Source organism: Oxyura jamaicensis, chromosome 13 (assembly GCF_011077185.1).
Source record: "Oxyura jamaicensis isolate SHBP4307 breed ruddy duck chromosome 13, BPBGC_Ojam_1.0, whole genome shotgun sequence".
Taxonomy (NCBI): domain Eukaryota; kingdom Metazoa; phylum Chordata; class Aves; order Anseriformes; family Anatidae; genus Oxyura; species Oxyura jamaicensis.
Genome location: NC_048905.1, coordinates 10528736 through 10551126, shown reverse-complemented (window position 1 = coordinate 10551126; position 22391 = coordinate 10528736). Strand labels below are relative to the sequence as shown.

Below are 22391 nucleotides of genomic sequence, written 5' to 3'. Positions count from 1 at the left end.
CTCCGAGGGCGGCCGCTCCCCGCCGCTGCCCTCCCCGCGCCGCCGCCGCCGCCGGGCGCGCCCCGCGGTGAGTGAGGGGAGGGAGCCGCGACGCGGGGCGGCCGCGGAGAGCCCCCGGCGGTACCGGGGAGCCCCGTTACACCCCCGTAGGGCAGCCGGGACCCCTCCCCGAGCCCGGGGAGCCGCCTCAGGGAGCACCCCGGCACCCGGTCCCTCACCGGGCAGGGGGCTGAGGGGCCGTTCGTTGTCCCCCCCCGCCCCCCCGCCCCGTTCTGAGGTGGGCTTCAGCCGTTGGAAGCCGGTGGCAACCGGTGCCCACCGCAACCAGCCCTCCGTGGATGCGGTCGCCTCGCCAGGGCTATGTGCGGCCCTCCCGGGGAAAGGCAGCGGCCCCCGGCCGGGACACGCGTGGGTTTCACTTGATTTTCCTGCAGCCGCTCGCAGACGCCTCGGGGCTGGCCTGGCTGCGTGCCCCGCCATGGACGTGGAGGTAGCGATGGGTGCGGAGCCGGGGCCAGGCTCAGCCGTGGGAGGCTGAGAGCAGGGCTGGGGGCCGCCACCCACAGCCTGCCCCAGCCCCTGGGCCAAGCAGCGGGGGCTTTGCTCCGGGTTTCTGTCCCCAGCCCCTAAGGAGTGAGCCCCCGTGTCCCCACGGCTCTCTGGGCTGAGCAGGGGCAGGATGGTGCTGCTGTAGGTGTCCCCCAGCTGTCCCCGCTGCTGACAGCACCGACCCCTCTGTCCCCGCAGGAGATCATCGATCTGACCCTCGAGGACACGAGCACAGAGCCGTGGAGCAGCATCACCATCATCGACCTGACGAAGGAAGACACGTGCAGCCCTCCTCCACCCACAGACTGTGCTGATCGTGAGCCTGCTGCCCCAGCCGTACACGTGTCCCATCCCAGGCTTTGCTTCATCACAAAGCAGGAAACGGAGGAGACGGCAGTGCTGAGCCCTGCAGCACCCCAGCATGGCGCTCCCGCGTACCCCTGTGCTGCCGCAGACACGGCAGGAAGCGTGGAGAACAAGGGCTGCTTCTCTCCTGCCTCCAGCCACCACAGCTCCTTCTGCAGCCCGGAGCAGAACTGCAGCACCACCACGTTTAACAGCGACTTGGGCTCCCTGGCCAGCATGCCGCTGGACCCAGACGTCTTCTCCCTGTCCCCCTCCAGCCTGGACAGCAGCGGCAGCTGTGGAACCTGCGGCACAAAGGAGGAGACTCCCCACACTTTCCAGCTAAGGGAACTCCCCACAAGTCCGAGCCCTGTCCCAGGCAGCATCACCACAAGCCCAGGGAAAGCCAGAGGGCCTTTGCTGGAAGCAGGGGACTCAGCACTACACAAAGCGAGCCAGCAAGTGACCCCAGGCAGGACTGCGGCTGACAGCAGGGTCTGGCTGAACAAACTGCGCTATTTCAGGAGGAGCGGAGTCCACCACCTCTTCCTCCACGGCTTAACACGCAACAGGGAAACGCTGCAGGTAAACGGGGTTGGGTGCAGCTGCTGCCCAGCTGAGGCTGCTCAGAGCAGCACTTGCAGTAGAGGATGGAGCAGGGGCAGCCTCTGCTCTGCTTCCTCTTCCAGGGGCTTTGCCAGGTGATTGGGACCTCTGGTTATTGCAGTTCCTTAGCAGTGGGCCCCACATCACAGCTGGGTTCCTCCGCGCCAGAGGGAGCTGATTTTCACCCATTGCCTTGCTTTGCACACAGCAGAAAGCCGAGCTCATCCCCAGCAGGAAGATGAGCATGGTGCACACCACCATGGAGGAGAATTTCCTGGAGGGCACCTTGCATTTCCTGAGCGACTTCGTCTCCGGCCAGCACTGCCCCCCCCAAAGAAATCATCTCCCACCTGATCAGACACATCCTGCTGAACCCCCACCAGGGGGAGATCCTGAAGGACACCTACATGCTGCTGATGAAGATCCAAATGTACGTGTTCCCTTTGCCACCGCGCCCTGGGGCTGCCTTCATGCCCAGCATAAAGGTTATCCTCCGTGGTCCTCACCCATGGAACAGGGAACCGTTCCCCTGTAACCCAGGATGAGCCTTCCCCTGCTCCCCGTTAGCAAAACTGGTGCAGGTCAGAACCACTGCTGGCCTAGACAGCAGCCACTGAACACCCCAGTGGATGGAGGATGGGGGATGAGGGGGGCAGGGGATGCTGAGACAGTAGGGAAAACACCATGAGCACGCGTTAATCATTTAGAAGCAAGCCAGCTGCAGGGACACCAGCAAGTCCTCTAGGACAGAGGAGTGCTCGCATTTTTGCTAAAAGAGGTGATCTCACTCCTCCCTGCAGCAAATGTGGTGGGAGGGGAAAGGGAGAGGGCAGAACTAGACAGGAGGCAGCGCGGGCACCGGAGCGGCAGGGACAGGGGAGGGCCTGGGGCGGGGGCTGCCTGACCCCAAGGCGGGTGGTCAGGCACGCGAGTGCCAGCAGACGACGCTGTCCTTGCAGGCTCCATCCAGCCAACACCGCCACAGTGGGATGGGACTGGGCGCTGCTGAAGTACATCATGGAAGACCAGGTACCGGCACCGCTTCACGTCACATCGGGCAGGGATCAGCCAGCGTGCGGTGCCTGGGGCTCAGCCTGGCCCCAGGGCCTCGCCTGGCCTTGCTCCACTGCACAAGGGGTCAGCCCAAGGTGCAGGTTGAGTGCAGCTGCTGAGGGCAGCAAGGGCCAGTTGGGTCTCCTGCTTTTATCCATGGTGCCCCCTAACCTGCTGCACAGCTGCAGGCAGGTTGTCTCACCTGAACACGCAGCCACAGACAAAGCCTCTGTGAACTGGAGGGATGTGTGAGGGCCACAGCCCCCATGCTGTGGTCAGACATCCCCAGCTAAGCCCCTAGGGCACTGCCTGAGCCAGGCAGCCCTCTCGCGGAGAACAAACGTGCTATTCCTCAGTCGCACACCTTCATGCCCATTCCCAAAACAGCCAAACTCTCCGACGCCCCTTGCCCTGGGTCTCTACCAGCCTCACACCGTCTCTGTCTGCCCTCAGGAGAGGCCCCCTGGCCGACTGCTCTTCCTGCAGTACGTGGTGCAGACCCTGGAGGATGACTTCCAGCAGAACCTGAAGCTGCACCTGCTGCAGAAGTCAATTGCCAAGAAAGTGCTTTCCTGTGATGTGTGCTTCAACAACGTGAAGTAAGGGATGCCTCTTCCTCCCCTGTACTCCAAGCAGGTGGGGCTTAGGGAACACTTCTTCAGAATCCAGGTCATTCTTTTCAAGCAACAAGCTTAGGAAACAGGAAACTCTAGGGGCCAAACGTAAAGAATAGTAGCAGGTTTATGACAGAAAACCACCAAAAATGATGCAAGGCCTTTCCAACCACAGCCTAGCAGGCTTTTTTCCAGGAATGAGATCAGATTTGCCTTGCTCAGTACAGGAATGAGGCGGCAATCCTCTTGTCAAGCACATAAACCTGCTGCTCAGCAGAGCTATCCCCCAGACTGTCCAAGCAGCTGGGACATAATCCTTCATCCTCAGGGTCTTTCCTCAACCTCTAAGCAGAGCTAGAGGTCAGAATGCAGCAAGGCCAGGCCCATCCCCACTAACACTCCTGTTTCTGTCCCAGGGAGGTGGTCGAATGGCTGGTGGCAGCAGTGACAGGAATCGGGTTCTCCCAGCCCCAGGAGCCAGAAGCGACACACTCCTCGGCAGAAGCACGGGCTGAATGCAGCTCATCCGCAGCGAGGCCAGCCAGCGCTGACCGGACAGAGGCGCTCCCCCCAACTGTCTTCGCCCAGAAGTAAGCCCCCCATTCCTGGCTTCCCACTGTCATTTACACGGGGCTAGAGTCAGGGAGAAGCAAGACCCTGTCCCTGCCAAGCGAGGGGAGCCAGGCTGTACCTGTGACCAGCTTTACTGATGTTTCCTCTGGATAGAGGGACTCGGGGAACAAGAGGCTCCCTCACTTGGTAGAAAACTGGCTCAGTGAGCATCTTCCTCTTAGATAAGGCTGGAGCCCACAGCCCAGCCTGCCCCATGCTGCTCCACCAATGCTCAGGACAGCCACAGAGACTTTCCTAGGGCCCCTCTGGGGATTAACTGCTTCCAAGAGCATCAGATGCAACAGACACCAAGGCACGCCACAGGGCTTTGCAGGAAGTAAATCATATCTAGCCCGCTTCATTCCCTGACATCCCTCACTGCAAGGCACAGTGCTGAGCTAGATCCCATCCCCAGAGCTTTGCAAACTGAGGGGTACTGTCTCCTGATGTTGACTCTCTCTGCCCTAGGGCAACGTTCCTGCTCCAGCGGATGTTGTCCATGGCAGTGGAAGTGGACAAATCTCCCAACTGCAGCTCCTACAAGATCGCTGATGTAATATTCCCATTCATTCTGAATATTCCTGTGAGGAGCCAAAGGTGAGACAAACGTGTGCAAAGCAGCACCTCCGTACTGGTCAGTGGTCTTATTCCCAACTTACATCTAAATCTCAATGTATCAAGGAACAGAAGGTATAGAAAGATGGGCTCATTTGTGACCCAGCCAGCAAGAGCACCACTATTGGACTAACAGATCCCGTCAGCATCACCAGCTGAACCCAGCTCCCCAGCATGTTGCTGAGAACAATTGATTCTCCTACTCAGTAAAGTCGCAGAACCTTACAAAAGCAAAAAGCAGCTCTCTGCATGAGCACAGCAAGTCCCAGCAGACACCACTGATTACCAGGGAGTACTGAGAAGCTCCTCAGAAGTGACACTTCCTGCAGCTCTGCCTGGACAAGCTTTTGTTTGCTTCTGTAAGCAGTGCAGTGTCTGAAGCCAAGGCACAGGGCCTGAGTGGCTCTGGCATAGACATAAGACCACAAGGCACAGATGTTTCAAACCCTTTCAGATCCTTTTAGCAGAACCCTGAGCACAGACTGGGTCTAAGCAAGCCAAACCAACTCTAGCCAAGCTATCAGTCATTCAAGGCAGATCTCCTGGATCCAGCTGGCAGCTGCCACCACTTCACACTTGCTTGGCTCTGCTCCCTGCGAGTCAGCAGGAATGGCTAACTGCCGCACAGGCTGCTGGGCAGGGTGAAGTGAAGCAACTCAGCTTGTTTCACAGACCGTACCCAACCTCGGGTTGCCACAGATCAGACCTAAGTCCTGTAAGCATGCCCGTGGCCAAGCTGCCTAACAAAGGTTTGTCCCTTCAGGTGGGCTTGCTTCCACTGTCCTTGTGGGCAGCCCTACGGTCACCCCGCTCTCACACCAGATCAGCACCAGCAAGACACCAGAAACATGCTGAAGCAGTTGCTCCCGGTCAGGCTGTGCTGTCTCCCCCACAATAAATGTCTTTGCCTTTCAGGGAAGCGCTGTTAAACACCATGGACAGCCACCTCCTGCGCTGCAAACTGCTGGAGATGATGTTCCAGCACAGTTGTGATGTGCCTACAACCTTGCCCTTGTCTCTGTCCAAGATCCTGCATTTCCTAGGCCACTCCTCTGTGCTGCTTCAGTACCAGGTATCCAGTCCATCCTCCCCCTTGCATTGCTTTCTCCTGAGAAAACCTCTCAATAACCAAATCCTGTCTCCTGTCCTAGGATGAAGTAGCAACGTGGCAAAGATGGGACGAAATGTTGCAATACTTGAGTTTGCTGCTGCTAAGTTACCAAAATGTAATACTGGGTAAGCAGCCTGTTCGGGCTTTAATAAACACAAATTCATCAAGAGGCTGCAATGGAACAGCCCAAATACTTCATCTCACCACTCTTGAGCCCACAGCCACAAAGGCTTAGGAAGATGATGTGCTTCCATCCTTCCTGGGAACTATTCTCAGCAGTCAGAGCAAAAAAAAAAGTGATACTGCATCAAGCAGGGAGCACAACCTGCTTTGCCAAGTTTAGCTGCCAAGGAAATTGCCTGAAGTATCAGTGCCAGCCCTGGGAAGTAGGCAACGGAGTGCTTTGTACCCACTAGTGCTTAAGTTGCACACACAGTGGGTAGAATTGAGTGGCTTAGGAGGAAAAACAGAAGGCAAAGGGGGTGGTGACGCCAGGACACACCGAGCACTTAGACTGGGCAGGGAGCACCACCAGCAGCAGCCCTGGAAGGAGCACTACTTCTGACCCCTGCGGACTGCCACAGTCACAAAACACTCCCATTTTATCAGAAAATTCCTAAAGTCCCTTACCAAATTCTGCTTTACCAGGGTTAAGGCTCTCAGATAAACGCAGAGAAACCCACAATCCCATGTGCATAGTGTGCGAATCTCCCTGAAGCCTCAGATGAGCACCATTAAGCTCCTTGGAGACCACCTTTGCAGCTGGACAGCTGTCCAGTCTGCCGCTAGCACTGGCAGAAGGGATGCTACAGCCCTGCCTGCCCCCCTCCGTTTCTTGGTGTCTCTCCATGCGCAGACTGAGCTCCAGAAGGGGACAGTGCCTTCTCCCACCAGGCTAGTCTTGTGCAGAAGTGCCAAGGATAACCAGGAAGGAACCTGCACAGTTCCCAGCTGCTCTACTGCTGCCCAGCACTGCCGGGGGATGCTGCGATCGGTCCCTAGGAGGTCAGATGGCCCGTTGCATGTTTCCTCTTCCCAACAGCATTTCCTCTTGCAGAGCACTTACGGAGCTCACTCCATGAGCGGATGGACTTGATCATTCAGAAAGCCAAGCCCAAGCTCCAGGATGATGATGAGATCAGCCACCTGGACATCCACCTGAAGATAGAGGACTTCCTCAGCCGCATGCAGGAGCTTCTGGGGCAGCCCTTCCCGCTGCAGATCACGGAGAAAGTGTGCATGATCCAACAGTTGTTTCTCATTGTCACTGCTACCTGATGGAGCTTCGTGTTTCTTTTAAAAGCTGTGAACTTAAAACCCTGTCTCATGCTGCAGTCTCAAGTGTCATGTCATGTTTAATGTATTTGGAAAATCTTCTGTTTACAGTTTCAGAATTTTTCAAATCTGCCTCATCCTACAGTTTTACAAAGCACTTTGTACACCTGTGAAAAATAAATTATTTTGGTATTTGTTGAGCCTCTTCCTTCTTGGTGTCCCCACAGGAAGCCCACAGCTCTACCAGCTGTGGTTTGGGATAGCATTAGACTGAAGCAGCCCTAACCTGACAATAGTTTGCACTGCAAAATGCCCTGATACCTGTTCAGTATTTAGGAAAAGTTGATGAGATTTTCAAAAACCACTGTGGAATACAGCGAGGGGGTTCACAGTGTCAAGATCCCCAGGACACTCAAGGGATGAACCTTTCTGTTCCTAAACAAACTTGGAGCGAGGTAGCTAGCCATGCCACGAAAGGCCTGGATAGCATCAGTTGGAAGGGCAGCACTTCTTCCAGAATGCGCTGTGTCTGCGGTGCAGCCAAGTACACGTTATCAGGATGAATACTGGATTCAAATCCACTGCCACCAGTTCAGATCCGTAACTCAGCAGGTCCATAGTTAGATGTTGTTTTCTGATACTTTGATCGTACCCCAGGAACAAAACTTGAGCAGGATACAGAAAGCAGAACGAGAACATCATCCCAAGAGACCACCCTTTAACAACTACCAGCCTTTTGAACTAAACTGAGATGTAACCACGACCTGCAGCAGCAGACAGTGCAAGAGCATCTAGGCACTTCAGGATCCATTCCAGCACTTTCAGCTCTGCAAACATTCAAAGAAAAACAGAGCCAGTGTTCAGCTCAGTCATCCTCAACGCAGAACTGCATGCTCTGTAAGGAGCACTCTGACAGCTCTAAGCGCCACAGCAGCACTCCAACCCAAAGAAGGAAGGCAAAGCCAGGAGCTGGGCATCACTAAGCAAATACCAGCCTGGTTCCCACGTCTGTGCCCACCTCCCTGGTGCAGGTACAAACATTCATATGAACAGCTCAAAACACTACAAGCAAAAGGCCTAAAACAGACTTATTCTGGCTTTAAACCCAGTCTCCCTGTCAAAGGGGAGTTTTACACAGCCAGTATTTACCACAGTGAGAGTGCCGTTAGCCTCATTACGCACAGCCTCGGCCCCACACTTGCTGGCCAGCAGCAAGAGGCCTGGTAGACACTGCACAGCCCCACATTGCTTCCACAGGTAATTTACCAACACTAATAAACGAGGACCTCCATTCACAAGGATTTTATTTTCTGGTAACAAAAATTGTACACATTTAAGACATGAATACAGACAATAAATTAACGTCGAATGAGAGATTCTGATCGCCAAGGTGCAAATGACTGGTGACAGTGGTACCCGCTGGGTTGGGTGGGAGACTTTCAGCCTAACACCACTGGCAGTGCTGTTGAAGCTTGGGATGAAGCAGAGCCACAGAACGTATTCTTCAGAGGGCAGCTAATCAAGTGAGACAGTTCTTCCTCACCCTCATGAATGAACGGTTGGAGCAGGCAGAAGCTCCAGACCACAACCTGAAGTCACCTCTGTAAAAAGTCCTTGTAACAGAAAAGCTTCTAATGACAGATGCGAGGCTGCCGCTCCCGCCTCAGCACCACAGAAAGCTGTCTTCTGGCTGAGGGAGCTCCGCAACACAATCATGAGATCAAGAAGAGCCCTGATTGCCACAGGACAGGTGACAATTACACAGCAATGCTGTCTACAGATCAAAGGGTTAGATGGTAGCTAGGAGGCCCTTCCACTTTTGAAAGCAAGCGTTAACTGTTTGCAGTAACTGGTAAAGACTAGGCCAAAAAACAACACGTCACTGTATCACAGCACAGAGCAATGTTTAGCCTTGATCTTCCACTCAGTCTTCCCCCAGTCCTGCAAAATCTGTTTAATGCTGATGAAACAAGAGACCCTTTTGAGAAGTGCCACTGGTGCCCAATGCACTTCTACATGATTCATACAAGATGCTAGAAAAAACAATGAAGCAGCAACCAGAGTGCCAGAACTGCTGTACATCTGGCTAGGATGAGCCAGGACAGCATTGCTTTGCAGAAAGAAAAGAGGATTACTTGGTTCAAGCCACACCAGCTCTGGTCATTTCTACCATTTCTGGAGGAACCCAGAGAGCTAGGAGAGAAGCAGTTCTCTCATTACTGCCAAGCCTCATTAGATTCTTCCCCCGCCTTTACAATGAGTATCTTAGAACAGGCAAGGCTGCATTCTTCCTTTGAAACGAGCCCAGGAACAGGCGAGTTCCTAGACGTTGAACTATAAGGTCACAACAGACAGTAAGGGAGCTGCACATTTAAAGCTGACCTACCACATTCCCAGAGCAGTTTTCCTCCTGGCAGCTAACGGTCCAGCTTTTGGTCCTTGCTTGTTTTCATCATTTTCTGCTGTTCTGTACATGACAGAACCAGTCCTCCTGAGGGTACTTCAGCACTGGGCAGGACAAGACAACCAGACCGCACGTCGACACGCCAGCCTATCTGCACACCCCATGCAGTCCTCTGCCACAGAACGTGGCTCAAGGTCTTACTTTAGTGCAGGGTACTAGGATGCGTGTCTCGTAGTGCAGCCTAGCAGACAGAGCTGGTGCAGCACAGCAGAGAAGATGGTTTGCAATGATTTAGCACGAGTGCAGGGTTTTTTCCAGGACTGATTCAAGGCTGGCATTAGGAGGACAGTCACAGCTATTTCCTTTTCTGAGATGAAGAGCTGGGAGGGAGACATTCCTATTTTACCGCAGCACAACGGCACAGGGACGCCTTGTAGGTAGGTACTAAGGATACCAGCAGCACTCTTCCTAGAACCCAGTTGGAGTCAGCACATTCAGATCCCGTGGTTTGATATTATGGGAACGCGGAGACTGTTTCCTCCCTTCTGTGACTGGAATGTCCATTTTGGGTGGCTTGAAGGTGACCGGATCCTCTGGCATTCTAGTAGCCTGAGCACGCATCAGCTCCATCGGGGATGGCTTCTGGGCACCCTTATAGGATTGGATGGTAAATCCTCCTGGTAGAAAAATAAATCACAGCAAGTGAGGGCTAGGAAAACTAGTCCTTTCTCCACTCCTGCCAGTACTGAGTACTGTACCATTCTGTTTGGCACAGAAACGATATGAATAGCACACACTCCCAAGGTGAATAGAAGCAGCTAGCATTTTTGCTAACAGTTCTCCCCTATCTCCTGCAATGCAGGAGGCTTTAGAGGACATACCTGGATCATTGGTGGATTTCTGGATGGCTTTGGGTCCAAAAAGACTCCATCTTTCAGATGGCAATCTGTCCCCACCAGCTTCCATGGCAACAAAGTCTGGGCCAGTGATAGAAGCAGAGGATCCCTGACTAAACCAACTCCTATGGAAAAAAATCACCGCGATGTATGAAACAAGGCAACACTCCAGGTGGGCCCCACCACACCAGAAACTTTACACGTAGTTACCAGGGACAAGCTGAAAGATCTTAACAGATTTGCCAACACCCAGAACCAAGATATGCACGTTGAAGTTCCATAAGCTTCCAGTAGATTTAGTTCTGATACAAATCCACAGCAGTCCCTGAATTTCACCCTTCAGACAGTCCCTCACAGCGTAAAGGGGATATTTGTAGCAACTCCTACCTCAACAGCCTGCAGGAAACCACAGAGGCAGTGACCTGCCAGGGGCCCAGTACCTGTTTTTATGCTTGGGAGATGAGTGGGGAGTGCTGCTTGGAGTGGACTGAGCAGAAGAAGTCTGTTTGTCGTCTTTTGTCATTTCTCCACTCTGCATTTTTAGCTTCTGTTAGAAAAGGCAAGAGAAACACAAGCAACAGACCTTAAGTACAAGGCATAAGAAATGCAGCCAGTTTTAGTGTTAAAACTGGACAAGTGTTTATGTCAGATAAGGGATTTGAAGTGTTATTTCACCTAGTTATACTCAGTATTACAATACTTGCATACACCCCTTAAGCTTCTTTTCAGGTCACATACAAGCATTTCACAAGTCCGCTATGCTCATGCAAGTGAACACCCTCCAAGGTAAAGGAAGAAAAAACTCACTGCAGTTCAGTCACGGCTCAACAGCAGCACACTGCTTAAAACCAGCACTCCTAGGAAGGTTGCCTCCAGTGCAGTGCAGCTGGCTGAACTGCTGCTGCAGGGTGACAAGTCCAAGTGTCACAGCAGCCGTTTGGAGCACTGGACAGAGCAGAGGCTTCAGTCCCACAGGGTCTCTAATGAAGGTGAGACAAGGCCTTGTACAGAAGCCTAGGAGCATGAGACATTGAGAATAATTCACAAACAAGGTGACAGCACTGCTGTGGAACAGTGAGTTGAACTGCACTTGAAGAATACTGTCCAGTCACACAGCAATCAGGAACCGGGTACACGTGAACCAGGCTATTACAAGTCATTCTGTACAAACAGAACCTGAAAGAAGTCACTTGAAGGGCAGTTATAGTTCAAACGCTGACTGCACAGGCACCTTCTCAGAACATTTCCTGTGGCTATCCAAGCCCCACCAACACAACTCACTGACATTGCTGCTGAAACTTTGACCTTGCAGGGGTACGCTTGGACAGCTCGCTATTGAAACCCAACTGCAAAATTACTGTGGGCAGCTGAGCTCACCAGAAACGTGTTGATTGAAGACCTTCATCTCTATTCCCAGTAAGAAGCAAGCCCAATTTCATTTTCTAAATTCCACGTTAGAAATGCGTGGTTTACAAGTAATCTAGTTCTGGCTTGTTTCAAGGAATAGGTAACCCAACTAGAACAGGACTTATTTTGAGGCTGCTGATTTGTACTGCAAAGTTAGCTCAGTGCGAAGTCAAAACCAAGGTCCAGAGCTTCAGCATTGTTGTCCAAGTGCACCAGGAATTCCTGGATTCATTACAAGACTCAAATGAGGCTTGGCATCACTAAGGCAGCAGTGAGTAGAGTTCTAAGTTCAGTCTGTTCAACACTTCACCACCACAAACATCCGATGAAGCACCTTCTGCACTTCGCATCTTAATGCTATGGAAAAGTAGCACTGGAAGAAATGAGGGTAATTCAAGGTCATCAAAATAAGCATCAAGCTGGAAAATGTGAAATGATCTTTAAAGTTTGAGAAGTTACTTGGATTCGGGGCTAAGACTGAAGACCAAAACTCACCAAGCATGTTTATTTCAGGTGTCAGAGGCCTTCTCTGTCCTACCCCCACATCAGTGTTGCTCAGCACAGTAAGATCTGGGAGTGCCTCATCCACTTACCAAACAGCTGAGCTCCTTCAAAATTGCATTTTCACATAAAAATATATTGAACTTCAAATTATACTTTAAAAAAAATGCGAGTTAGCAAGTTTCTTCCAGTTCTTAAACAGAAGAACCACAACAGAGACAAGTGTTTGCAGAGAGACTCGGAGCCAAGCTCTGCCCTCAATATCCAGAAGGCTGGCACATTGTGTACGCTATCCCCGGAGAGATAATGTTGGGACAAACACTTAGAGTCCACTGCAGGGCACCTCTGAAAGATACAGCAAGAAAGTAGGTTCTGTACAGAGATGTCCCCAGCTGGAAGTGACTGTGGGATACTGCAGTTTTCAGAACAAACTGTTTCAGAACTATACAGGCCAACGACAAGTTTCACATACGTGGGTAATCTTTTCACACCTTCGGAGTAAGCAGTGTAAGCAGTCCCAGCAACATGCTCCCACAGTTATGGCAGACAGGTGTCGAGCTAGTACACAACCAAGAAAAAAGCCAAGGAGGAGAAGTCTTACGTGCACTGCCTCAGCCACTCGGTGATACTTGGTCTCCTCCGTAGTGAGGCCTTTGTGGGGAGTGTAGCCCGCTTCTCTCAGCCCTGCCTGCTGCTCAAAGCGCTGAATGCTCTCCTGAGTCTGCTCTGGAACGGACAAGAGCACACGTTCACACAAAAGAGCCACCACAAGCAGTTCTAGCCAAGGCAACTCGAGTGACCGCAGGTAAGATATTTCAACATTCGTACCTACTGCGACGAGTTGACAGAGGCAGCAAGATGAAACTAAGGAGCTGTTCTGACCAGAAGACCACCCTGAGTCACGGGGCGAAGCGAGTCAGATCAGCAGTGATTTGTCCCGAATCACCGGATGCGTCGCAAATATAACACTTGTATTTAAACCCATTTAATCCAACAAGCTGCATCACTCCTAATTAAAATTTCTCAAGTCTGTAAGACCCCACAACAAGCCGGATATTTTAAGTGCCCCCCTAGATTTTTCAACTTTTTTGCCAATTAAAAGAGTAAGATTTCTGAAAGACTGCCCACACCAGCTGATCTGACAATCACAGCCTTGCAGAGCAGGTGGTAAAGACTCCCTCAGCAATTCTAGCCCAGGTAAAACGAGCTACTTCAGCCAACCAGGGAGCCACCAGCCAATAGCCTGCTATCAGTTCAGCTCTTGAAGCGAGCACCTTTTTACTATCAGCATAGGAAATTGTTCTTGGTTTGGCTAGTGAATCAAAGTTAAAAGGACTTAGTACACAAAAGGTTATTGTCTTTTTTTAAAAAAATAACTTCCATTTAATGTTGAAGTTATTTGCAGGGATAGTGCACTGTACGAGAGATCTAGAAGGCTTTTGTCTATTTCACATTTGCATCTGAACATCTCTCCCGGGAGGAGCAGTTCAGAGTTCCTGACTTCTTACTGCATAAGAACATTTTTAGGCCGTCATGCTTTTATCTAGATTGGTATTTTATTGTACTACAACAAAAGCTGCTTTCCAGCAGAAAGCCCCTACTCCTGCATGGTATTTTCCAATATGCTGGTTATTTTTGAGCCAAGACAATGAACAGTATAAAGCTATTCCAAAATGCTGTCCTAAAGCATATCTAGCAGTCTTTGGAAACATTGCTTGTAGGAAAAAAATTAATCCCAGATGTTAAAAGAGGCAGCAGGCACAGAGTAACACGCTTCATTTCCCTTGCTGCAAATGAGCATGTTCTCTCTGCAAACATAACTGGCCCAATTTAATTCTAAAGCTTCATGATTCATGAGGTTTGTTTTTTTAAAGTCTCGCTGTTGGCGAGACACCTGCTGCTGTTAACGTAAATGCCATGAAGTGCTCCATTAGCTCAGCACATCAACTGTCCGCACAACTTCAGGTAATTGCAGAACTCTACCTAACAGCAAGAAATACCAAGTTAATGAGCAAACACCCAGGAGCAGCAGCAGCAGCCTCTGCGCTCCAGCGTAAGGCGGTGTGGACTGCAGCGCCCTATCAGCACAGCACATTCCCTGCACTCCCCCTCACCACTTAACTCCAGCGCCAGGAAACACGGAGGCTGTAAGGTGGCCTATCCCCTGATCCCCTGCTTCCTTCTAGAAGCGTCCTCTCATAAGCGTGCAGTTTAAGAGCAGAGTTACTCTGAACTCACAAACCATCCAGGAACGCTGGCAGCTGCCTCGAGGCATTACCAAGCCAGACCACGCTCCCGTGCCCACGCCCATCAGCCACCACAGCACAGAAAGCTGAGTTCTTACTTGTGATGAGAGAGTTCATGATGATATGAGTGGCCTTGGCCTTTACCACGGGTACCTTGTTGACGCTTTCGGTGGAAGATGAAGGAGTTATGACAGGTGCGTTCACGTGAGCATCCCCCTCCTCAACCTGTGCAGGAGAAGGTATAGTTTATGGTGAGAAAGGACCTCAGCTCTTTGTCACGACACATCTCTAACCACCCCAACAGAACACGGCTGAGCTGCACTAGCAGCAAGACTTTATCCCATGGAAAAAAAATGTTCTATCCGCAACCCAGGAACACTTATCGCCTGAACCTTATTCTTAGCAATGAACAAGTAACTTCCATTCAACACTCGAAAACATGCTGGGCTCAGAGCCAACAAGTCATTAAGTCTGAGTTCAAAAAGGCCAACAGGAAAGCAGCTAGAACTTATCTACAGCCATTTGCATAGCTACAAACTGGACTGCAAGGTCAAGCGGGCAGGAACTTTTCCACAGACAGCTCAGAAGCACCAGCTGTCTGCCAAGTGACAGTCGCACAGATGAGAGGCAGCTGATTAGCTCTTCCCCCTCGCTCCTTACATTTTCAGTGTCTTACTGGAAGCACTTCACACTTACAGCAATGCCGCTGATCACAAGGCCCCAGCGACAACGAACCAGGCAGCAAATGCTCCAAAACAACAACTCCAGTGAAGCACTGGCCTCCTCCTAACACTGGAGTTACTGTTCCCTGACTGGAGAGGTTGCTTTTTGTGCCAAACCACAATGTCAGGGTTTCTTCCACAATAAACATTTTAAAAGAAGAGATGAAAAGCAGAGGGGTTCAGTTCCATTCAAGAGCAGGGCACTTCACTTCAAGACTCGGAAAACAGACCCTAAGAGCTGCTCTTGCACTGGAGCACCCCCACAGGCATTTCATTACGTCTGATTAACGCCTGAAGGTTTTTTTTAGTGAAGTTTTTAGTGAAACGGGTCGCCCCGCGCCTGTTTTTCAGGGGGATTGTCAGCGACACCCCGTACCTTCGAGAGCTCCTGGTACTTGCGCTCGGGGATGACGGGCTGCTTCCACAGGACCCCGGAGCACAGGTCGGCGGGCGGCGGCGTCATGGGGGCCGTGTCCTCCAGGGCGTCGTCGTAGCTGAAGGCCCGCCGGGGGACCCCGAGGGGCAGCGACATCTTCCCGGGCACGGCCCCGCCGCCCCGCTCCAGCGCTGCCAACACACGCACCGGGGCTCAGCGCCGCCGCCGCCGGCCCGGGCCGCCGGGGAGCGTGGGGACGGGGAGAGCCTTACCGGGGGCGTCCGGCTGCCGCGAGCTCATGGCGGCGGCGGCGGCGGCGGCGGGGAGCGGTTACCGGGCCGGGGGCGGCGGGGAGGGCGGCGCCATGCCGGGGCAGGAAGCGCCGCCGCCGCCTGAGGCGACGGGCAAATGGCGCCGCCTCCCGCCGGGAGGGGCTTTACGGCAGGGCGGCGCGCGGCGGGTGGCGCGGGGCGTGCTGGGAGATGTAGTTCGGAGGGGGTGGGGGGGTGGGGGGGGCCCGGGGGGGGTGAGGGGATGGGGGAGGAATGAGGGGCTGCGGGCGGGCACTGCTGGAGGTGGTGGGGCTGCGATGGGGCTCGAGGCTGCTGCGGGGGGGTGGGGGAGACACAGGACTGCTCCACCATAGCACCCACTGCCCCCACTGTCTGCATGCCCCCCATGCCCCCCCTGTCCCCCCACATCCCCCCCAGCCCTCACCGCCTGCAGTCGTGCCGTGGGTGCTGCCCTGGCACCCGCCGCCACCCCCTGCCCCGCTTCGTGCCGCCTCCCCCAGCAGCACCTCTCAGGCCACGTCCACGTCCCCCCCCAGCGGGGTTCGGGGCCTCCTGCCGCCCCGCCGCAGCCACCCCAAGGCTGGGGTCTGGCTCGGGATGAGCCCACACGGCGCCCCGCAGCAGGATGGCTCAGGGCCATTGCTGGGACAAAGCAGCCCGAGGGCAGCAGGCAGGGTGCTGGGCGCCATGGGCACAGCGTGCCAGGCTGCCGGACCCACTGTGGGGCTGGGGGCGGCTCGTAACATCTCCAGCAGCAGACACACCATCGCCTCCTGCCCTCCTTCCCTCCCTCTCCCCATCTCCCCGTGCCCTCTTCAGCTCCCCGCCATCCCGTCCTCCTCCCTTCCTCCCTCCATGCCTCCATCCACCCACCCACCCACCCACCCACGCACCGCCCGGGCCCTCTCCCAACCCTCCCAGCCCTCCATCCAGCCCTCCATCGGGCTCCCATCGTCCCCTTTAATCCCGGCGGTGACGCTGGGGGCGGGCGCAGCCGTGGTGTTGCACATCTGGCAGGTTGCAGGGCTGGCAGGTTGCACATCTGCCCGCACCGCTGGCTCGCACGGCCCTGCCGCACGCCGCCGGGGCCGCATGGCTCCCCACGGAGCCCTCCGGGACCTGACCATGGCCCTTGGGGCCGCCGTGGTAGCGCTGGGCTCCCTCCTCTTCATCGCCTGGAAGCTCTACTTCCGCGACACCGAGCTGGGCGCCAGCTGGGACAGCTGGTGGGAGCGCGAGGTGCGGGAGCTGCGGGACCGAGCCCCCGCCGGCAGCACGGTGAGGAGGGAGCCGCTCGCTGGGACGGGCAGCGGGAGGGTCGCTCACCGGGATCCCCCCAAGGACGGGGAAGGAGCAGGGAGTTCCCGCAGCACTGAGCCCGGCAGGCTGGGGAAGGTGCAGGGGGTCTGGGTTCCCCTGGGGTGTTCCCCGGGACACCTCCACCTGCAGCCCCGGGGTGTCTGAAGCACCCTTGGAGCCGACCCAGATGGAGAAGGGGGTGTTGGGTGGGGGGGAATTGCTGTGATCCCCCCCAGCACTTCCAGCTGAGCAAGGTCTGGAAACCCCTGGGCTCCATCTGGCCGGGAAAGGGGGCACGGGGGCTGTGGGGGGCCCCTTGCTTCAAGCCGGTCCCTGAAGCAGCCCCCACCACCCTGCTGCCCCCCAGGTGGAGTGGAAGCAGGTGCTGGTGCTGGGGCTGGACGGAGCGGGGAAGAGCAGCGTCCTGCACTACATCTGCAGCCAGACAGCCAGGAAACGCATCCCTCCCACCCTGGGCTTCAACTCTGCCCAGCTGCACGTCGGGGGGCTGGAGATGGACCTGCTGGAGGGTAAGGCTGGCCTGGCCCTGCCGTTCCCCGGGCAGGGTGCAGGTTCCAAAGCGCTCTCCCCTACGTACTGGCACCAATCCTGCCCATTCCTCACAGTTGGTGGCAGCCAGAACCTGCGATCGTACTGGCCCCACTACCTGAGCGAGGCCCACGTGCTGGTCTTCGTGGTGGACTCTGTGGACAGGTCGCGCCTGCTGACGGCCCGCCAGGAGCTGCACGCGCTGCTGGCCGAGGAGCCCCGGCTGCCCCTGGTCGTGCTGGCCAACAAGCAGGTGGGTCCCCCCCCCTGCAGCTCCCCAGGGACCGTTTCCAGCCAAACTGCCTCTCCCCGGGACTCCAAAGGGAAATCCTGACGCCCCAAATCCCCCAGCTCTTGCAAAATCCTCACTGGCGGGGCCCGTCTCCCCCAGCCTCTGTCCCAAGGCGCGGCTGCTATTCCTCGTGTGGGCGCCGCTCCTCTTGCCCCAGCTAACAAGTTTAAGAAGAGCAACAGCGTACAAACTCCCGAAGGGGTGATAGATGGCCCAGGCAGGCAGCCAAGCGCGTGCCTGCTGCCGCTTCCCATTAGCTCGCGCCCAAGCGACTGCCCTGCAAGAGCAGAGCAATCCCTGCCAGGACTGCCCGGCGGGACAGGTTCCTGCCAGCCTCCAACACGCCTGGCAGCTGGCCGTGGGGCTCCCAGCCCGCGGGCTCGGGGCCACACAGCCCTCCCGAGCCTCCTCCTCTCCCCCCGCAGGATAAGAGCGATGCCCTGAGCACGGAGGAGCTGCAGGAGGAGCTGGCCCTGCACTCGCTCAGCGGCCAGCGGGAGCTCTTCCTCCTGCCCACCAGTGCGACCTGGGCCAGCCTGAGCACGGCCACCAGCGTGCTCCGCGTGAAGAACCTGCTGGTCACCCTGCTGTCCCAGCCCTGAGCCCGGGCAGGCTCCTGCTGGGACGTGCTGGGAGCTGCTGGAGCTGGGGCTCGTCAGCAGTTCCCACGGCACGTGTGGCGTGCACCCCGCGAGGTTTGGGATTGAGCTGATGCGCGGCTGCACTCGGGGACACGAGCAGCAGGCGCTCTGCCACAGGGAGAGGGCAGCCACCCCCCTAAATCAGGGGGCAAAGCCTCCGTCGGGAGGCACCAGCAGCAGTTACCTACTGGTGAGCAGGAAACAGCACGGGACAGGGCCCTGCACCTACACAGCAGCCCTGTAGGATATTGGGGCTCAACTACTGAGCTAGCTGCCCGGGCAGGCTCCCCTAGGGCAGGCAAGAGGCACGGAGCAGCGTGGCAGCCACGAGGAAGCTCTCAGGGGGACAGGAGCAAGTCCCTTGCCCGGCTGTGATGGCAACAGGGACCGAGGCAGCATGGCTCGCGATGCCCCTGGCCTCCCTGGAGCCGATGTGGCTGATGCAGCCTCAAACAAGGGGAGAAAACCAACCCCTGCTCGCAGTTTTCCTGTGCTGATGAAGGCCACGTGGGCACTCCTGCCCAAAAAGCATGCTGAGATGCTGCTCACGCAGCCCTGTGCCACAGCCCTGCTGCAGAGCTGTGGGAACAACCAGCTGGGGCTGCGCTCAGCTCGCCCTCAAGCTCTATTTTAATGTCCTGTTGAGCAGAGGTGAAAGCAGGCACCGCACAGCCCTGCTCTGAACAGGGGCCAAGGACGTGCTGCTGCTCAGTAGGAATTTGCCCCACGCTGTGTTCCCCCTCCTCAGGGCTCGGGAGCCACAGACAGCCCTGCCTGCGAGTGGGCAGCAGCCAGGCACGGCGCTGGGCCCTGGACAAGCAGAAGCTGGGGAGCGCTTTGGGGGAAGGAATACCTGCCGGCCGGTCTCTGCTGGGAAACCCCTCGTACAGTTGCTCCTTCCTCTTGTCAATAAACGAGACTAATCGTTCTGCTCTGCCCTCGTTCCTCGGCAGGGAAGGGGCCCCCAGCCCGGTCTCCTGAAGCTGGAGGCCCGGAGGTGGCTCTGGGGGCAGCACAGAGCCCACACGGCCTCGTAGCCACAGAGTAACACACATCTGCTGCCTGTGCTGCACGTCGGCACCAGGAGCTCTCAGAGCAGGACTGTCCCCAGTGAGAGCAGCAAGGGAAGCCCACAGGCAAGACAATCATACCAGCATGGGAGAGTAATTTATTTTAAAAAAGCAAAAGCAGCGCTGGCTGCCAATGAAAGGGAGCAGCACAGCACGTTCAGTCCCAATGCCGCGAGCTGCAGCCAGGAGCCTTCTGTGCCTGGTTATAATTGTCTAATGAAGGTTCTTCCTCCTTTGCCAGAGGCTTTGCATAGCTCAGCTTGCCCTGGCCCCAGAAGCCACCGCCCGTCAGCAGACGTCACCTGCCTGGCAGTGCCCTCTCGGTTCATTGAACGGCAGCGCCAAGCCTGCGCTCGCAGGCAGGCCTGAGAAAGAAAAGGGGGCAGTCACTGCACATCCATCTTCTCCTGCTTGAGCGACGCAACAAAATCCTTGTACTCCTCGGGATAGAAGTTCTTGTACACGTTGATCTTTCTCTTGATCTGCTTGGGAGTGTCCTGGTAGTAGTTCTTCTCATCGCGAGCCATTGCCTGCGACAAAGGGGAGAGCACGTCAGGGAACAGCCCCGTGAGCAAACACGAAACCAGCGCAGCCGTGGCAGCTGCGTCCCAGGGGCCCCCCCAGGCAGGCTGCGACCAGTGCCAGAGCCAGACACGGATCTGGAGGAGGTTCAAAGCACCGCTTCCCCTTGGCCGTCAGCTGACTACAGAACAGGACCCAAGCAGGGACTTGTGGCGACTCCGGCCCCCAGGAGCGAGTTGCCGCAGGTGCCCCTTGCTGCGGGGCAGCCAGTGCTTACCTTGTAGTTCTCCCCGTGGTTCTGTATCATGTACCGCACGTAGTCGATGAGGTCTCGTGAGAGCGTGTTTGACTTCTTCTCAGGGAGGCTGGCCTCATATTCCATCTCTAGGCACAGGACAGAGACACCGTGATGCGGGCAGGAACGCCAGCAGCACCTCGAAGGGCAGCAGCCAGCCTCCGCCCAAGATCAAGCCCTGCCAGTCCTGCAGACAGGAGGCAGCTCCTGCCGCACGGCTCCGTGCTTGCCCAGGAGACTGCTGCCGAGCACGACTGGGCAGGAAAATGAACGAGACAGCAGCCCTCTGCATACTGCAGGCCTCCAGCCAGTGCTGCTGCTGCTCCCCAGCTCACACGGTGAGGAAGAAGCTGAGCTGTTGCTGCCCCCGCTAAACCACCACTAAAGCACCCAGGTAGGGCAGCTGCAGTGTCCTGTCCCACTGGTGCGAGGCACCAGCGAGTTTCAGAGTGACAAGAGTCCCGGTGGGGCTGCGGGGAGAAGTACTGTGAAAAAGCAGCACGGGAGGGAAAGGGAATTCATGAGACAGAGGACGTGCTGGGAAGGATGAGCTGCCTGCCCCTCTGGCTCCCAGCACAGCTCCAGCCTGGCTGGAACCCCTGGCTGACTGGGCAAGAATTAACAGCCCTCCCTGCCCCAGCACGGGACGGGCACTAAGGGCAGTCCTGCAACACAATGCTGAGAGACAAAAACAACTCACGGGGCCTCGGGAGAGCCCTAAGCAGCAAGGTTCAGCACAAAACCTGCTAAGGTGGGCGAGGCAGCCCCCAAGGAGGACGGAAGCAGCACTGACCGTTCAAGACGTAGGGCTTTCGCACAATCTTCTTCCCTTTCTCCTGCCCATTGCTCTCCACCTCCATTCCCTGTGTTGGATGAGAGAGAAGGCAACTCAAGAAAAGCCCATTTGGAAAACGCTCACCCCACAAATCGCTCCCAGAGGTCTTAACAGCACCACGAACCACGACACCTCCCCCGGCTTAACCAGAGCCTTTGCTTTGCACCATTAAGCTCAGCCCACACGCCCAGGTGGCACAGCACCGCCTGGCACCCGAGCAGAGAGAAGTGCCTGCAGCAAACCAGCCCTCTTTCACCAGCACGATGTTTTGCAAGGCCACCTGTACCCATCAGCGCCGGCTGGGCTGGCACGGCTGCGCCCCCAGAGCCATTTTTTTTGTCACACAAAGCAGCCAGCCCGCAGCGCTCCCAACCCCGCCGCTCAGGCACGTCCCAGGGGGTGGAGTGCCACTTGTCAGCCTCGTCCCACGTCCCGTTACCCCCCGTTGGTGCCTCAGATCATGACAAGGGCAGCCACCCCGGCAGCCCCCGCTCCCTGCCCCACTCCCGCTCACCAGCAGCCCCTTCTTGGCGACGGGCAGGGCCTTGTTGGGGTCCTCGGCCAGGCCCATCTCGGCCAGGTTCTGGGCCACGGACTTGGTGGCGTCCCACGCATGGCGGATGTGCGAGCTGTGCGGGGACGGGCAGCGGCTCACTGCGTGTGTGTGTCCCCACGGCGAGTAACCCCAGGAACCCCCCGACACGCGCCCACCCCTGGGGCCCTCACTGCCATGGCCTCGGGTCAAGCCCCACAGCCCGTGTCTCCCCCCACCCACAAAGCTCACACCCTCCCCAAGCCCACGTCCCCCCCTACATCCCCACAACCCCCCCCACAGCCCCCTGCCCACACAGCCCCCGACCCCCCAAGGCCCCAAACCCACGACCCCCAACACCCCCTCAGCCCCCCACGTCCCCCTACCCCAGGACCCCTCAGCCCCCCACGTGCTCCCCACGACGCCAAAGCCCCCCAAACCCCCAGCCTGTGCACCCCCCACCCCCTCAGCCCCCCCCACCCCCGCTCCCCTCAGCCCCCCCAATCCCCCTACGTCCCCCCCCCCCGGCCCCCCGATGCCCACCACTCGATGCGGGGCGCGGCGCGGCGCCGGGCGCTGCGGTAGAGCCGCTTGCGGTTGACGCCGTAGGCGAACTTCTGCCGCCGGTTCTTCCCCTTGGCCTTCGGCATGGCTGCCCCCACGCCGCGCTGCGGGCCCGGCCGCAAGGCACCACGGGAAGTGGAGTCCGGCCCGCGGGGCGCCGCCGCGCT

The 22391-nt window shown here is 56.5% G+C and overlaps 4 protein-coding genes across 7 annotated transcripts; 2 read left to right on the top strand and 2 right to left on the bottom strand.

Moving 5' to 3' along the window:
• Positions 1-11: 11 nt before the first annotated feature.
• SIMC1 (SUMO interacting motifs containing 1) lies at positions 12-6980 on the top strand. 4 transcript variants are annotated; one of them, XM_035338509.1, is made up of 10 exons: positions 12-67; positions 748-1479; positions 1709-1930; positions 2460-2529; positions 3007-3152; positions 3584-3757; positions 4248-4376; positions 5310-5466; positions 5546-5630; positions 6548-6980. In XM_035338509.1, the coding sequence occupies exons 3-10, from the start codon at positions 1908-1910 to the stop codon at positions 6781-6783; spliced, it is 1020 nt and encodes a 339-aa protein (XP_035194400.1). In that variant the 5' UTR covers positions 12-67; positions 748-1479; positions 1709-1907; the 3' UTR covers positions 6784-6980. The 4 variants fall into 4 exon arrangements, with proteins under 4 accessions (XP_035194400.1, XP_035194401.1, XP_035194398.1 ...); XM_035338510.1 differs by lacking the exon at positions 12-67 and having other exon boundaries at positions 577-1479; positions 1712-1930; XM_035338507.1 differs by lacking the exon at positions 12-67 and having other exon boundaries at positions 577-1479.
• A 1087-nt stretch (positions 6981-8067) lies between these two features.
• On the bottom strand, positions 8068-15676 carry KIAA1191 (KIAA1191 ortholog). The gene is made up of 7 exons (XM_035338513.1): positions 15605-15676; positions 15333-15523; positions 14333-14459; positions 12590-12714; positions 10521-10627; positions 10066-10205; positions 8068-9861 (listed from the first exon to the last, which is right to left on the bottom strand). The coding sequence occupies exons 1-7, from the start codon at positions 15630-15632 to the stop codon at positions 9653-9655; spliced, it is 927 nt and encodes a 308-aa protein (XP_035194404.1). The 5' UTR covers positions 15633-15676; the 3' UTR covers positions 8068-9652.
• A 1033-nt stretch (positions 15677-16709) lies between these two features.
• On the top strand, positions 16710-18931 carry ARL10 (ADP ribosylation factor like GTPase 10). The gene is made up of 4 exons (XM_035338515.1): positions 16710-16903; positions 17292-17454; positions 17551-17726; positions 18191-18931. The coding sequence occupies exons 1-4, from the start codon at positions 16718-16720 to the stop codon at positions 18365-18367; spliced, it is 702 nt and encodes a 233-aa protein (XP_035194406.1). The 5' UTR covers positions 16710-16717; the 3' UTR covers positions 18368-18931.
• A 623-nt stretch (positions 18932-19554) lies between these two features.
• NOP16 (NOP16 nucleolar protein) lies at positions 19555-22361 on the bottom strand. The gene is made up of 5 exons (XM_035338520.1): positions 22204-22361; positions 21643-21757; positions 21087-21156; positions 20276-20382; positions 19555-20006 (listed from the first exon to the last, which is right to left on the bottom strand). Exons 1-5 carry the CDS (start codon positions 22308-22310, stop codon positions 19863-19865), a joined length of 543 nt encoding a protein of 180 aa, XP_035194411.1. The 5' UTR covers positions 22311-22361; the 3' UTR covers positions 19555-19862.
• Between the last annotated feature and the right edge of the window lie 30 nt (positions 22362-22391).